The sequence below is a fragment of the Hyla sarda genome, chromosome 2 (assembly GCF_029499605.1).
Source record: "Hyla sarda isolate aHylSar1 chromosome 2, aHylSar1.hap1, whole genome shotgun sequence".
In the NCBI taxonomy this organism is placed as follows: domain Eukaryota; kingdom Metazoa; phylum Chordata; class Amphibia; order Anura; family Hylidae; genus Hyla; species Hyla sarda.
This window is the reverse complement of record NC_079190.1, coordinates 49,809,462-49,822,052: the sequence shown is the minus strand read 5'-3', so window position 1 is coordinate 49,822,052 and position 12,591 is coordinate 49,809,462. Positions and strand designations below refer to the sequence as shown.

At 43.7% G+C, this 12,591-nt stretch overlaps 1 protein-coding gene across 6 annotated transcripts in view; it reads right to left on the bottom strand.

The window, feature by feature from the left end:
- Positions 1–12,591, bottom strand: part of SGCG (sarcoglycan gamma) — a 321,504-nt gene that overhangs the window by 10,221 nt on the left and 298,692 nt on the right. For all 6 annotated transcript variants that reach the window (XM_056561751.1, XM_056561752.1, XM_056561755.1 and 3 more), the window contains exon 6: positions 10,355–10,427. In XM_056561751.1, coding sequence (XP_056417726.1) covers positions 10,355–10,427 — 73 coding nt within the window. The remainder of the gene's footprint in view (positions 1–10,354; positions 10,428–12,591) is intronic.

Genomic DNA, 12,591 nt, shown 5'->3' with positions numbered 1-12,591 from the left:
TTTTCCCCAGGACGTGACCCCTGCATGTAGCCATTAACAAGCCTGGTTTAAATGAGAATTAGATGACCCTGCACATCATGTGCCTGTATGTACAGCAAAGCTGACAGGTACCGAGAACAGGAAATAGCTTATTGTGACTGCTCCAGCAGGCAGTGTACAATGTATTAAAGGGGTACTCTGCCCCTAGACATCTTATCCCCTATCCAAAGGATAGGGGATAAGATGTCTCATCGCGGGGGTCCCGCTGGGACCCCTGCAATCTCTTTGCAGCACCCGGCGTTCGTTTAAAATGCGGTCAGCAAGGGGTCGTGACATCACGGCCAAGCCCCCTCAATGCTCTTTTATGAGAGGGGGCGTGGCGGACGCCATGCCCCCTCCCATGGAATTGCATTGAGGGGGTGTGGTGTGACGTGGCAAGGGGTGTGGTGTGACGTCACAACCTCTTGCCTCCTGCACCCAGCACTTGGAGTACCCCTTAAAGGTTTTTACAACTAAAAATAACTAATTTAGAACTAAAAAGTACAAAAATTTGATTTTGAATTAAACCTAAATGTATTTTTTTTTAAACATTTTGGTTTTATTCTAAATATATATTTTAAAAACGTTTGTTTAGGTGACTAGCCACATTCAAAACAGCAAAGCCTCAAAACATGCTTACACTGGCTATTACAGCAGTCACAATAGACTGATATTTGCTGTCCTCTGTAGCTTTGCTGTATATACAGGTACAGTATAAGCAGGGTTATCTCATTATCATTAGAGGGAGTGTTAATGACAGATCTATTGTAGTGAAGGAGCCATAGATATGTTAGGATAACAGCACTATAAACTATATACACAGGTAAGAATCTTTATGCATCTCTCCCAGTTTAGATAGGGGCTGTACTCCTCTGAGACTGTAATAATTTATGGCATGTCTCTGTTAATAGACTGCCCATTTCAGCTGCCATAAAGCAATATTATTATATTAATATCACTATTCAACTTTGGCTCACCACTAATAGGGTGCTGGCTGCTGAGTCCTTCATTGTTACATTACATTCTGTAGAAGAAACTGGCCATTAGACTGTTAGTATTACGGGGACAAGTCACTAACATTAGAGAAGCAGAGACAGACTAAAGAAGTGTAGCAATTTAGGAGGTTAAACAGTGCCTCTCATGATCTTTTTAAATGTTATAATCCTCCCAGTTCATGGCCCCCATTTGTTAGTTTTCTACCTTGATATTTTCTGCTCAGTCTCAGTTAGATTCACAGACTGGGAAGGGGTGTTACCCAGCATGCATGACATCATCAGAAGCCATACAGGGGAGAACTTCCTCCCTCATTTTGCTACACACAGCCCAGTTTAGTGTGTGAGATGAGCTATGATTGGCTAAGGCTGCACACACACCCCTAAGCACTCCAGACTGCATTTCCTGATTTTGGACTTCTGTCAGGCCAGCAGGAGTCCAAAATCTGTGCAAGAGATAGGGGGAAATGTACTCTGGACAAGTAGGGAGACACTTAGTGGCAACATAGAAAACTTCATTTTTTTAAAACAAAGTACATTAAAAATATGAATTTTTATGAATATTGATGAGGCGGGTGCAGCGGCTGCCTGGCGAAAATGTCGTCAGGGTGCCCAAAGCTCAGATCGTAGCTCTGCCCATGCCCCAAGACCCTCTTTAGCATATATAGAAAAAGACAATTTGTGGCGGAACAGCTGGGCGAATCTACACAATGTGAGTACCGTACACCCGCACTACAAGCCTGTTTATGGCTCCCAATGGGCCATAAACACAATGATAAATGCACTCATGATACTTGAGCTCCAGTGTCCTCTGAAAGATGCAGGTCTTGGCGAGATATATAAGGTGGCAGCCAAAATATGCATCTGACAGAAAAGCTAGGATTGCCTCAACCAACTAAAGGCCCTATCACACGGACAAATTATCAGGCAAATTAGTGTTTTTAGATAGGCTTGTTCAGGCCCAGTGATCAGCCGACAAATAAGCAAGCGCAAGTCCATTGGCTGATTGGATTTTTTGTGCGGCCATTAAAATGATCACTATTGCCCCCATATCACCAAATGTAGACAGTTGACATGCGGCCAACAATGATGAGTTTAAAAAGGCTGCATGAACAATCTTGACCGCACAATTGATTTAGCCTTGTGAAGGCTCAGTAAACAAGCGTCGATCGGGGCAATGTCGGCCCATCTAAAAGGGTCTTAAAGGGGTACTCCGGTGGAATTTTTTTTTCTTCAAATCCTCTGGTGTCAGAAAGTTAAACAGATTTGTCAATTACTTCTATTTTAAAATCTTTATCCTTCCAGTCCTTATAAGCTGCTATATGCTACAAAGGATGTTGTATAATTATTTTCTGTCTGACCACAGTGCTCTCTGCTGACACCTCTGTCCATGTCAGGAACTGTCCAGGGTACAAGCAAATCCCCATAGCAAACATCTCCTGCTCTGGACAGTTTCTGATATGGACAGAGGTGTCAGTAGAGAGCACTGTGATTCTGTTCTGTGATTATCGCCCCAATATTTATTTTTAACAGCATAAAAAATTACTCGGGTCTCGGATTTCCCAGGTTGCAGTGCATCGAGACCTGACATCACTAGTCAGGTGATCAGAGGGAGTCTGTCCTGCTTCAATGGGTGGAGCCACTGCTGGGTGGGAGAGAGATCATTTTGCAATAGCTGTAGGCAAGAAGGTTAATACCAAAATGCCGCGTTGGGGTGGTGTCACTCCTTTCCTTGGCTCCCGCTGTTTCGGTCCTCCAAGCTCTCATTGAGTATGTATTGAGTATATACCACTGTTATGGATACTGTTATCTTGATGTGTAGCATACATTAGTGTGCACTGTTTAAACTTGTAGCTTGTGGTTCATACTATGTTGTATTTATACATTTTACATTTAGTCCGTGAGGTACTATGCCAGGGCTCAGGGTGACACCTTTTGTTTTTTTTCTTCCCCTACTTTTGTGGAATCTTTCTGTGTTTTAAATTTGTGTACTAATAAAGTAATTATTGTATCTTAAGTAAATGACTCCAAGGGAGTTTCAATGGGTGGGGTGGCTGATGTGAGGTGTGTGGGAGGGAGGAAAGTGACCTCATACTTACAAACTATGGAACTATGGGATGTGTAGTTTAGAGAACGAAATTCAACAGGAAATACCCAGTTCTGGCAGGTCCATACAACTAAAAGCACCTTATGGTGGATAACCTCTTTAAGAATGTATGGGAATACTCGAAAAAATGTAGTTTGGCAACATCTGGAGCTCCACAGTTTGGAGACTATTATACTAGATAAATCACTATAAAAAGAGTTTGATTTGAGGTAATCAATATATATTAGGGCAGTATTTCCCAATCAGGGTTGCTCCAGTTGTTGCAAAACTACAACTCTCAGCAGGCCCGGACAGCCTTCGGCTGTCCGGGCATGCTGGGAGTTGTAGTTTTGCAACTGCTGAAGGCACCCTGGTAGGAAATCACTGCCCTAATATATAGCTTTACCTCAGAACAAACTCTTTACAAAGTCAGCCCTTCACTTTAACCAGTGCCTTAAGCATTTCTGTTACCCGTCGCAGCTCTTTTTGACTGCATAAAAGCTAGCCTGCCAGAAGCATCATCTCTGTAAACATCCATCATGCGCTTTGAGGTCATAGTCGCTGGGAAGTAAACAAGCGGAACTCCACACAAAGGACGGGTAATTGCCGGGCCACTTCAGCAGACTCTCCGATCAGAGTATTACGTGTAGGTAGTGCGCTGACCTTACTTTTATAATGCAGTAATTCATAAGATGATGAGAAGAAGACAAAGGCCCCAATAAAGTCATTCCATTTGTTCAGGGGGGCAGATGGTGTCATTGCTCTTAACTTAAGCAATGTTAATTATCCTCTCGGATAACATTGGCGCAGAACCGCCGCGTCTTTACCTTGAACACAACAGGAAGGTTTTTGATTTATGGTCAGCGCTGTCCCAGACCACAATGTTCTCAACACGGCTATTCTGAGTGGCCATTTTCTGCTTGAAGGGTGTCCGACTAGTATGGCGCGGGGTGTGATGCAAAGGTCAGATTGAATTACCCTAGGGACAGATGGCATTAACCCCTCGTATTCATGATGCCAGGGCGTGGTTTATCCTCAATACCACCCAAAGGTATACTGCTGGATCCTGGGCTAGGCACGGGGGCAATAATGACTAAGACGCCAAGTTAAGGACAACTGAAGCTTTACTGAGGGTAGACAGATGGTAAAGTCTATCCAGTTCAGCCAGGCCCACTGAGTTGACCAGTGACTCAGAGACCTTAACCCCTTAAGGACCCAGCCATTTTACACCTTAAGGACCAGAGCGTTTTTTGCAATTCTGACCACTGTCACTTTAAACATTAATAACTCTGGAATGCTTTTAGTTATCATTCTAATTCTGAGATAGTTTTTTCGTGACATATTCTACGTTAACTTAGTGGTAAAATTTTATGGTAACTTGCATCCTTTCTTGGTGAAAAATCCCAAAATTTGATGAAAAAAATGAAAATTTTGCATTTTTCTAACTTTGAAGCTCTCTGCTTGTAAGGAAAATGCATATTCAAAATATATTTTTTTTGGGTTCACATATACAATATGTTTACTTTATGATTGCATCATAACATTTATGAGTTTTTACTTTTGAAAGACACCAGAGGGCTTCAAAGTTCAGCATAAATTTTGAAATTTAAAAAAAAAAATTCAAACTCACTATTTTTCAGGGACCAGTTCAGTTTTGAAGTGGATTTGAAGGGTGTTCATATTAGAAATACCCCATAAAAGACCCCATTATAAAAACTACACCCCCAAAGTATTCAAAATGACATTCAGTAAGTGTATTAACCCTTTAGGTGTTTCACAGGAATAGCAGCAAAGTGAAGGAGAAAATTCAAGATCTTCATTTTTTACACTCGTATGTTCTTGTAGACCCATTGTTGAATTTTTGCAAGGGGTAAAAAGGAGAAAATTTTTACTTGTATTTGTAGCCCAATTTCTTTCAAGTAAGCACATACCTCATATGTCTATGTAAAGTGTTCGGCGGGCGCAGTAGAGGGCTCAGAAGGGAAGGAGCGACAAATGATTTTTGGGGGGCATGTCACCTTTAGGAAGCCCCTATGGTGCCAGGACAGCAAAAAAAAAAAACACATGGCATACCATTTTGGAAACTAGACCCCTCGGGGAACGTAACAAGGGGTAACGTGAACCTTAATACCCTACAGGTGTTTGACGACTTTTGCATAAGTAAAAAATTATTTTTTTTTAACCTAAAATACTTGTTTTCCAAAAAATTTTACATTTTTAAAAAGGGTAATAGCAGAAAATACCCCCCAAAATTTTTAACACAATTTCTCCCGAGTACGGCGATACCCCATATGTGACCCTAAACTGTTGCCTTGAAATACGACAGGGCTCCAAAGTGAGAGCGCCATGCGCATTTGAGGCCTAAATTAGGGACTTGCCTTGGGGTGGACATAGGGGTATTCTACGCCAGTGATTCCCAAACAGGGTGCCTCCAGCTGTTGTAAAACTCCCAGCATGCCTAGACAGTCAGTGGCTATCTGGCAATACTGGGAGTAGTTGTTTTGCAACAGCTGGAGGCTCCGTTTTGGAAACAGTGGCGTACCAGACGTTTTTCATTTTTATTGGGGAGGGGAGGGGGGCTGTGTAGGGGTATGTGTATATGTAGTGTTTTTTACTTTTTATTTTATTTTGTGTTAGTGTAGTGTAGTGTTTTTAGGGTACAGTCACACGGGCGGGGGTTCACAGTAGTTTCTCGCTGGCAGTTTGAGCTGCGGCAGAAAATTTGCCGCAGCTCAAACTTGCAGCCGGATACTTACTGTAAACCTCTGCCCATGTGAGTGTACCCTGTACATTCACATTGGGGGGGGTATAGAAACATCCAGCTATTGCAAAACTACAACTCCCAGCATGTACGGTCTATCAGTGCATGCTGGGAGTTGTAGTTTTGCAACAGCTGGAGGCACACTGGTTGTGAAACACCGAGTTTGGTAACAAACTCAGGGTTTTGCAACCAGTGTGCCTTCAGCTGTTGCAAAAGCTACAATGCCCAGCATGTACGGACAGCGGAAGGGCATGCTGGGTCTTGTAGTTATGCAACAGCTGGAGGCATACTACTTTGGCTGGAGATGCTGGGGATTGTAGTTATGCAACAGCTGGAGACACACTGGTTTGCTACTTAACTCAGTGTGCCTTCAGCTGTTGCAAAACTACAACTCTCAGCAGTCACCGACAGCCAACGGGCATGCTGGGAGTTGTAGTTATGCAACCAGCAGATGCACCACTACAACTCCCAGCATGCACTTTAGCTGATTGTGCAAGCTGGGAGTTGTAGTTATACAACAGCTGAAGGTACACTTTTCCATAGAAAAAATGCGCCTCCAGCTGTTACAAAACTATAAGTCCCAGCATGCCCATAAGGGAATGCTGGGAGTTGTGGTGGTCTGCCTCCTGCTGTTGCATAACTACAGCCCCCAGCATGCCCTTTTTGCATGCTGGGAGCTGTTGCTAAGCAACAGCAGGAGGCTGTCACTCACCTCCTACTGCTGCTGCTGCTCCACGCCGCGCAGGTCAGTCCCTCGCCGCCGCCGTCGCTCCTGGGGCCCCGATCCCAACAGGGACGCCGGGGATCGGGGTCCCCAGCACCCGGGGTCTTCTTTCCGCACCCGCTCACGTCCTCCGGAAGAGGGGCGGAGCAGGTTGTGGGAGTGACAACCGCAGCAGGCGCCCTGATTGGTCGGCCGGGAAACCGGCCGACGAATCAGGGCGATCGTGAGGTGGCACCAGTGCCACCTCACCCCTGCTGGCTATGGCTGTTCGGGGCCGTCTCTGATGGCCCCGATCAGCCAATAATTCCGGGTCACTGGAGACCCGATTGACCCGGAATCCGCCGCAGATCGCTGGACTGAATTGTCCAGTGATCTGCGGCCATCGCCGACATGGGGGGTCATCATGACGGGATGCCTGCTGAACGATTTCAGCAGGCATCGGGCACCGGCTCCGCTCCAGATGGCTGCGGGGGGGCGGTAAAACACATGACGTTCTCATACGTCATGTGTCCTTAAGGACTCGGAAATGGAGATGTATGAGAACGTCATGTGTCCTTAAGGGGTTAAGGGCTTGCTGGGACTTGTAGTAGGACTGGACCATTTAATGCAGGCCATGCTGACTTGACAGTTGCTGACAGGGACTTACTTGACTTGACTGATGACTGACAAAGCTATGACTGTAGCTTACTTCCAATTGACTGTGGCTGCAGACTTGACTTAAGGCCTCCAATGACTCTGGACACACACACTAGGACTCGACTTGACTTGACCTCGGCAAAGACTCACAAACTAAGAGAGTGAGCTAACTCCACCGAGAGATTATATGGGGGAGACTAGCAGGGAGCCCATAGGTCACCCCTGGGATCACCTGGTCACTGGTACCTCCTGGGTAACAATCACATGGTACATTTCTTAAATGACTAAGGCCCGACACTAGGGCCGAAACGCGTCACCTGTCCATGTCTATCATGTTGTGAAGTTTTACTGCAATAAAAGCACCGTTCTGCATCAATCTGTGCTGGACATCTCTCTGTAATTTCATCTCTACATTTCTTAAAGTAAAACATATATACAGCGGGGAAACAAGTACAAGGAGGCCCAGGGGACACAGAAGGTAGCCTGACAGGGCAGCAAGGGTATGGGGGCAACAAATCCAGTACTGGGCTACCACACTAGTTTCAAGGTACAGTAAAGGCAGCTACTTTTCACCAATAGCATTGCAGCTTGGAATACAATTTTTCTATAAGACAAGATTTCTATATGGAGAGTCCATGGGGGAGATTTATCAAAGCCTGTGTAGAGGAAAAGTTGACCAGTTGCCCATAGCAACCAACCAGATCGCTTCTTTCATTTTGAAAAGGGCCTCTGAAAAATGAAAGAAGCAATCTGATTGGTTGCTATGGGCAACTCAGCAACTTTTCCTCTGGACAGGTTTTAATAAATCTCCCCCATAACTTTAGGATCTGGGATTGTTCCCCAGTTTAATGCAAATGGTACGGACTACAGAAGCATATAAAGTTAAAGTACAGTAGTTTTCTGGTACTTCTTAATGGATGGCCTATCCACAGGCCAATAGGCCATTAATTGCCGATCGGCAAGGTGCCAAAACAACTTACCCCTAAGGATCAGCTATTTGCCCCTATGCAGTGAATAGGGCAGAATGCCCTGCACCAAGCTGAAGTTACCAGGTGCTATCACTATACAATGAATGGCTTCCGGCCTCGTTTACTGTATAGTGTGGAGAACCAAACATCTGACCTGCGGGGGTGCCAGCTGTCGTCACCCTGATGAGTGACTGATAAATCGAAAAGTCACAGAAAACCTCTTTAAATTTAATCAGTCAGCAGTTTTCAGCCCTCAAACTATCCAACTCTTTCAAGTGTGTCATATGTGCACAGAGTGAACCTGCTATCATCTGTAAGGAGAACAGGGCACCAATGGCAGACCCCCCAATTCTGATATTCTCTGACAAGTGCCAATGGAGCCGTACACTGTTAGGCTGTGGTCACAGGTGCCACTAGAGGAGGTCGGGCCCTCATGCCACTCTCATGGAGTCTGTTTTTACAGTATGGTTAGAAACATGCCTACCAGTAACCTGTGGGAGGTCATTTTGTATAGGGCTCTGGCAGTGCTTATCCTGTTTCCAAAGGAGAAAAGTGCTGGTTAATGCAATTTGTTTTCCCTGTCCAGCAATACTTATTTAAAGGGGTACTCCAGTGGATTTTTTTTTGATTCAAAGTGTGCCTGAAAGTCAAACAGATTTGCAAATTACTCCTATTAAAAAATCTTAATCCTTCCAGTACATATCAGCTGCTGTAAGCTCCAGAGGAAGTTGTATAGTTCTTTTCTGTCTGACCACAGTGTTCTCTTCTGACACCTCTGTCCGTGTCAGGAACTGTCTGGAGCAGTAGCAGATCCCCATAGCAAACCTCTCCTGCTCCGGACAGTTCCTGACATGGACAGAGATGTCAGCAGAGAGCACTGTGGTCAGACTGGACCAAGAACAATTCAACTTCCTCTGTAGTATACAGCAGCTGATAAGTACTGGAAGGATTAAGATTTTTTAATAGAAGTAATTTACAAATCTGTTTAACTTTCTGGAGACAATTGATATGAAAAAAATAGTTTTTCACCGGAGTACCTCTTTAATAGCTTGTGATCTTTTTATCTGTTCCCTGCTCTTGAGACTGTGATGGGAAACACAGCGAACCTTCTCAATGATGACATGTAAGGATGTGCCATCCTGGAGAAGCTACTTGTTTACTACCTGTGAAACCTGAATGGGCTGAATGTACTATATTATGTTACCAATAGTAAAAAGACACTAAAAAACACAAATCGATCATGACTTAGAAAGGATAAGGAGAACATTATTTCTTCTGACCACCTGCATAACCATGTCTTTTTTTAGGACTTGCCTTGCTGTTGCCTATTCAGTGCTCCTGTTGTCACTTTCATTTGGCCTAAGCAGGTAACATTGATTCACAATCGAAAAACACAAAAGAAAAGGTGCGGAGCAACTCACCCGGCGATTCGGAGATAGCGAGATACATCACATCACGGTCAGGCGATGATGAAGAGGGGAGGCGGTAGGTGGAACGGGGGGGAATCAGGTGTCGGGCCACAGCCGTATCGCACCGTTTGGTGCTTCGTCAGGCCCCTGCCAAACGGTGCGATGCTAAAGACAAGTCAGCACGTGACCACCTCCCGTTCATGCAGGTGACTCGCCAGCATGGCAAAGCTGGAGTGGAAATTCCAAACAAATTGTGTATAGTCACAGCACAACTCCAGGGGTCCGGTGTTCAAGCAAGGCACATCTTTTGTACTATGGTGCAATCAAATTTTTAGCCTTGCACCGAACCTCTGGAGTTGTGCTGTGCCTATACACATTCTGTTTGAAAATACATACATAGGTAGAATATTCACATCAAAATTTGCCACAGAGCAGAAGAGTATAGGTCAGGGATCCATTTCTTTTTTAACCTGCTTTAGGCAAAGACTGATTTCCTTACAGTGAACTTACACAAAATCTAATGGCAAAAACAAAGTGTGATGCAATGCTCCTTCATTGCTCATTGTCTATTATCTCCATAGTATGTACGTGCTGAAGTCTCAAAGGGACTGTGTAAATATACAACATGTGCTCTTCTGGTTTCAAATCTCCAAAAAAGTGTAAATACATTAGATGATGTGGTTTCCAGCTTGAAAACGTAAAGTAGCATTGGGAATAAACATATATTAACCTCTCCTCTGTATTACATAGACATCAGTACCTGAGTTGTTTGGAAGAGTCGGCTCTAACTAGAGGGGTCTCCACAGAATGTTCGAACAAAGCTCCTTCAGGTCCTGCAACAAATAACAAAATACACCATCATAACAATAACTTTACTGATTAGTTAATGACATCAAGACAATGAAGTGTTCTGTTTGTGAAAGATAATAAAATATTATCATATAAACTGTAGTTCCTAGTGGATATAAGAGAAACTCCCAAAATTCATTTTAGAAATATTCCCGAATATTCATCGATTCGATTTTGATTCAGCCGTAGACTGACTGGGAAACGTGGTCTAGTAAAAATACTAGTGAGTGTAAGCTGCAATGTACATTACCATCGCTGTATATTACCATCGCGACTTACCTCTGGGCTGTTTTTTGTGTACAGGAGCAAAACCTCCTGCCTTTATAAGAGGACAGTCAGTGTATATATTAATATTTTCCTTTGAGCTAAGATAAAGAATTTAGCAACTAGGCCACAAAAAGAGGTATGTTAGGATGAAGTGTGTTAAGTTACTTTTTAACGTTTGTTCAAACTTTAGCGTAGCTTTCAATTTCACAGAACCCATTTCACAGAATGTTTTCCTTAAAGGGGTACTCGCTGCTCAGTGCTTGGAACAAACTGTTCCGAACACTGGAGCCAACGCCGGGAGCTCGTGACATCATAGCCCCGCCCCCTCATGACATCATGCAACTCTATGGGAGGGGGTTGTTCCAAACGCTGAGCAGCGGAGTACCCCTTTAATGCTACAGACAGCACAGGTTCATTTGGTCACATGTCGTCTCATAGCCAATTATTGCAGGAGCCAGTCCTAAATCCAACCCTCCTTTCCTGAAAAAGGGGTGGACCTTAACCAGTTACTGTCATGATCAGGCTAGGTCTAGCCTTTGCCAGAGTCACACGTGCTTCAGCTAGCTCCAGTCATAGCTAGTCCAACATCCATACAGGCCATACATGTACCCTCAATCGCTGTACCTAAGTCTAGTTCTAGTTAATGCTGCAATAATACATTTCTGTACCTCGTAATCCGATGCACAGAGCGAACTCCACTCCGTGCTGGATGACGGGCGACAACTACCATCACACCCCCTCCATTTATGTCTATGGGAGGGGGTGTCACGCCCCCTCCCATAGACATGAATGGAGGGGGTGGCGTGATGTCATTAACATGGAAGCCCCTGCCTTCCGTATTCATGAATGCTGCGGAGCTGGGCCGGTTATCACAGGGGGTCCTAGCGGCCAGACCCCTCCTGTGAGCAGACATGTTATCACCTATCCTTTGGATAGGGGATAACATGTCTAGGGGCGGAGTACCCCTTTAACCTCATGTTTAAATTAATGGGAAACTGTGTATGTATTGCTCTGTTATGGCATTGCAGGGCTCGATGCCCTATAAAGATATGTTATACAATGAGATGAATGAGAATTTTAAACCTATTAGAACAGGATAAAATTAAATAATTGTTTAAAAAATATATAAAGTTCTACTTGTGAGCATAAATTATGAGTTTTCCCTCTTGAAAATCCACTGTACACTGCTAATGACAAGGGCTTTGACTGTCTCATGTTATGGCTTTAAAGAACACAGTTCGGAATCTGTCACGTCCCGTCCTTTCACTTTGATTCAAAGTAAAAATATAAGTCTATTGTTAAAGTTTTATAGAGATATGCCGATGTTCTTCCCTGGTAGACCGGCCATCAATTAAATCATCTAATTGGACCACAGGAGGTTTGGCATTTTGGATAATTATTTTTCCTTCCGAGTTTGTGTTAAATTACTTTATTTTTGCCTAGAATACAGATGTCAAATCTGCAGTGATAACATGGCATTTAGAGCCTTTCAGATCCCATAGGATGAATTCTGAATATTTTGGCTCAATGCTCACTCGGAAGGATTGTAATATAAGTAGGATTATCGAGTAAGAATGGGTTTACAGCATATGTAACATCAAGATATGGGGGAAATTATAGAGGTCCGGTAACTAACTAAATCAAACATGTTTGGGCCAAAGAAATTGGATGTTAAAAAAAAATTTAAACGATAAAAAAATCCATATTTTATGATGCGCACATCACATTGAACTCTTATACGCCATGAACCAAAATTTAAGGCTCCTTTCCAGCAATATTGTACATTCAAAGTATCATAAATGTTCTAATATGTAGAGTCCGCCAGATGTACCATGGATGTAATTACTTGGCTCCTCCGATCATGACCTGTCTCTATTGCTG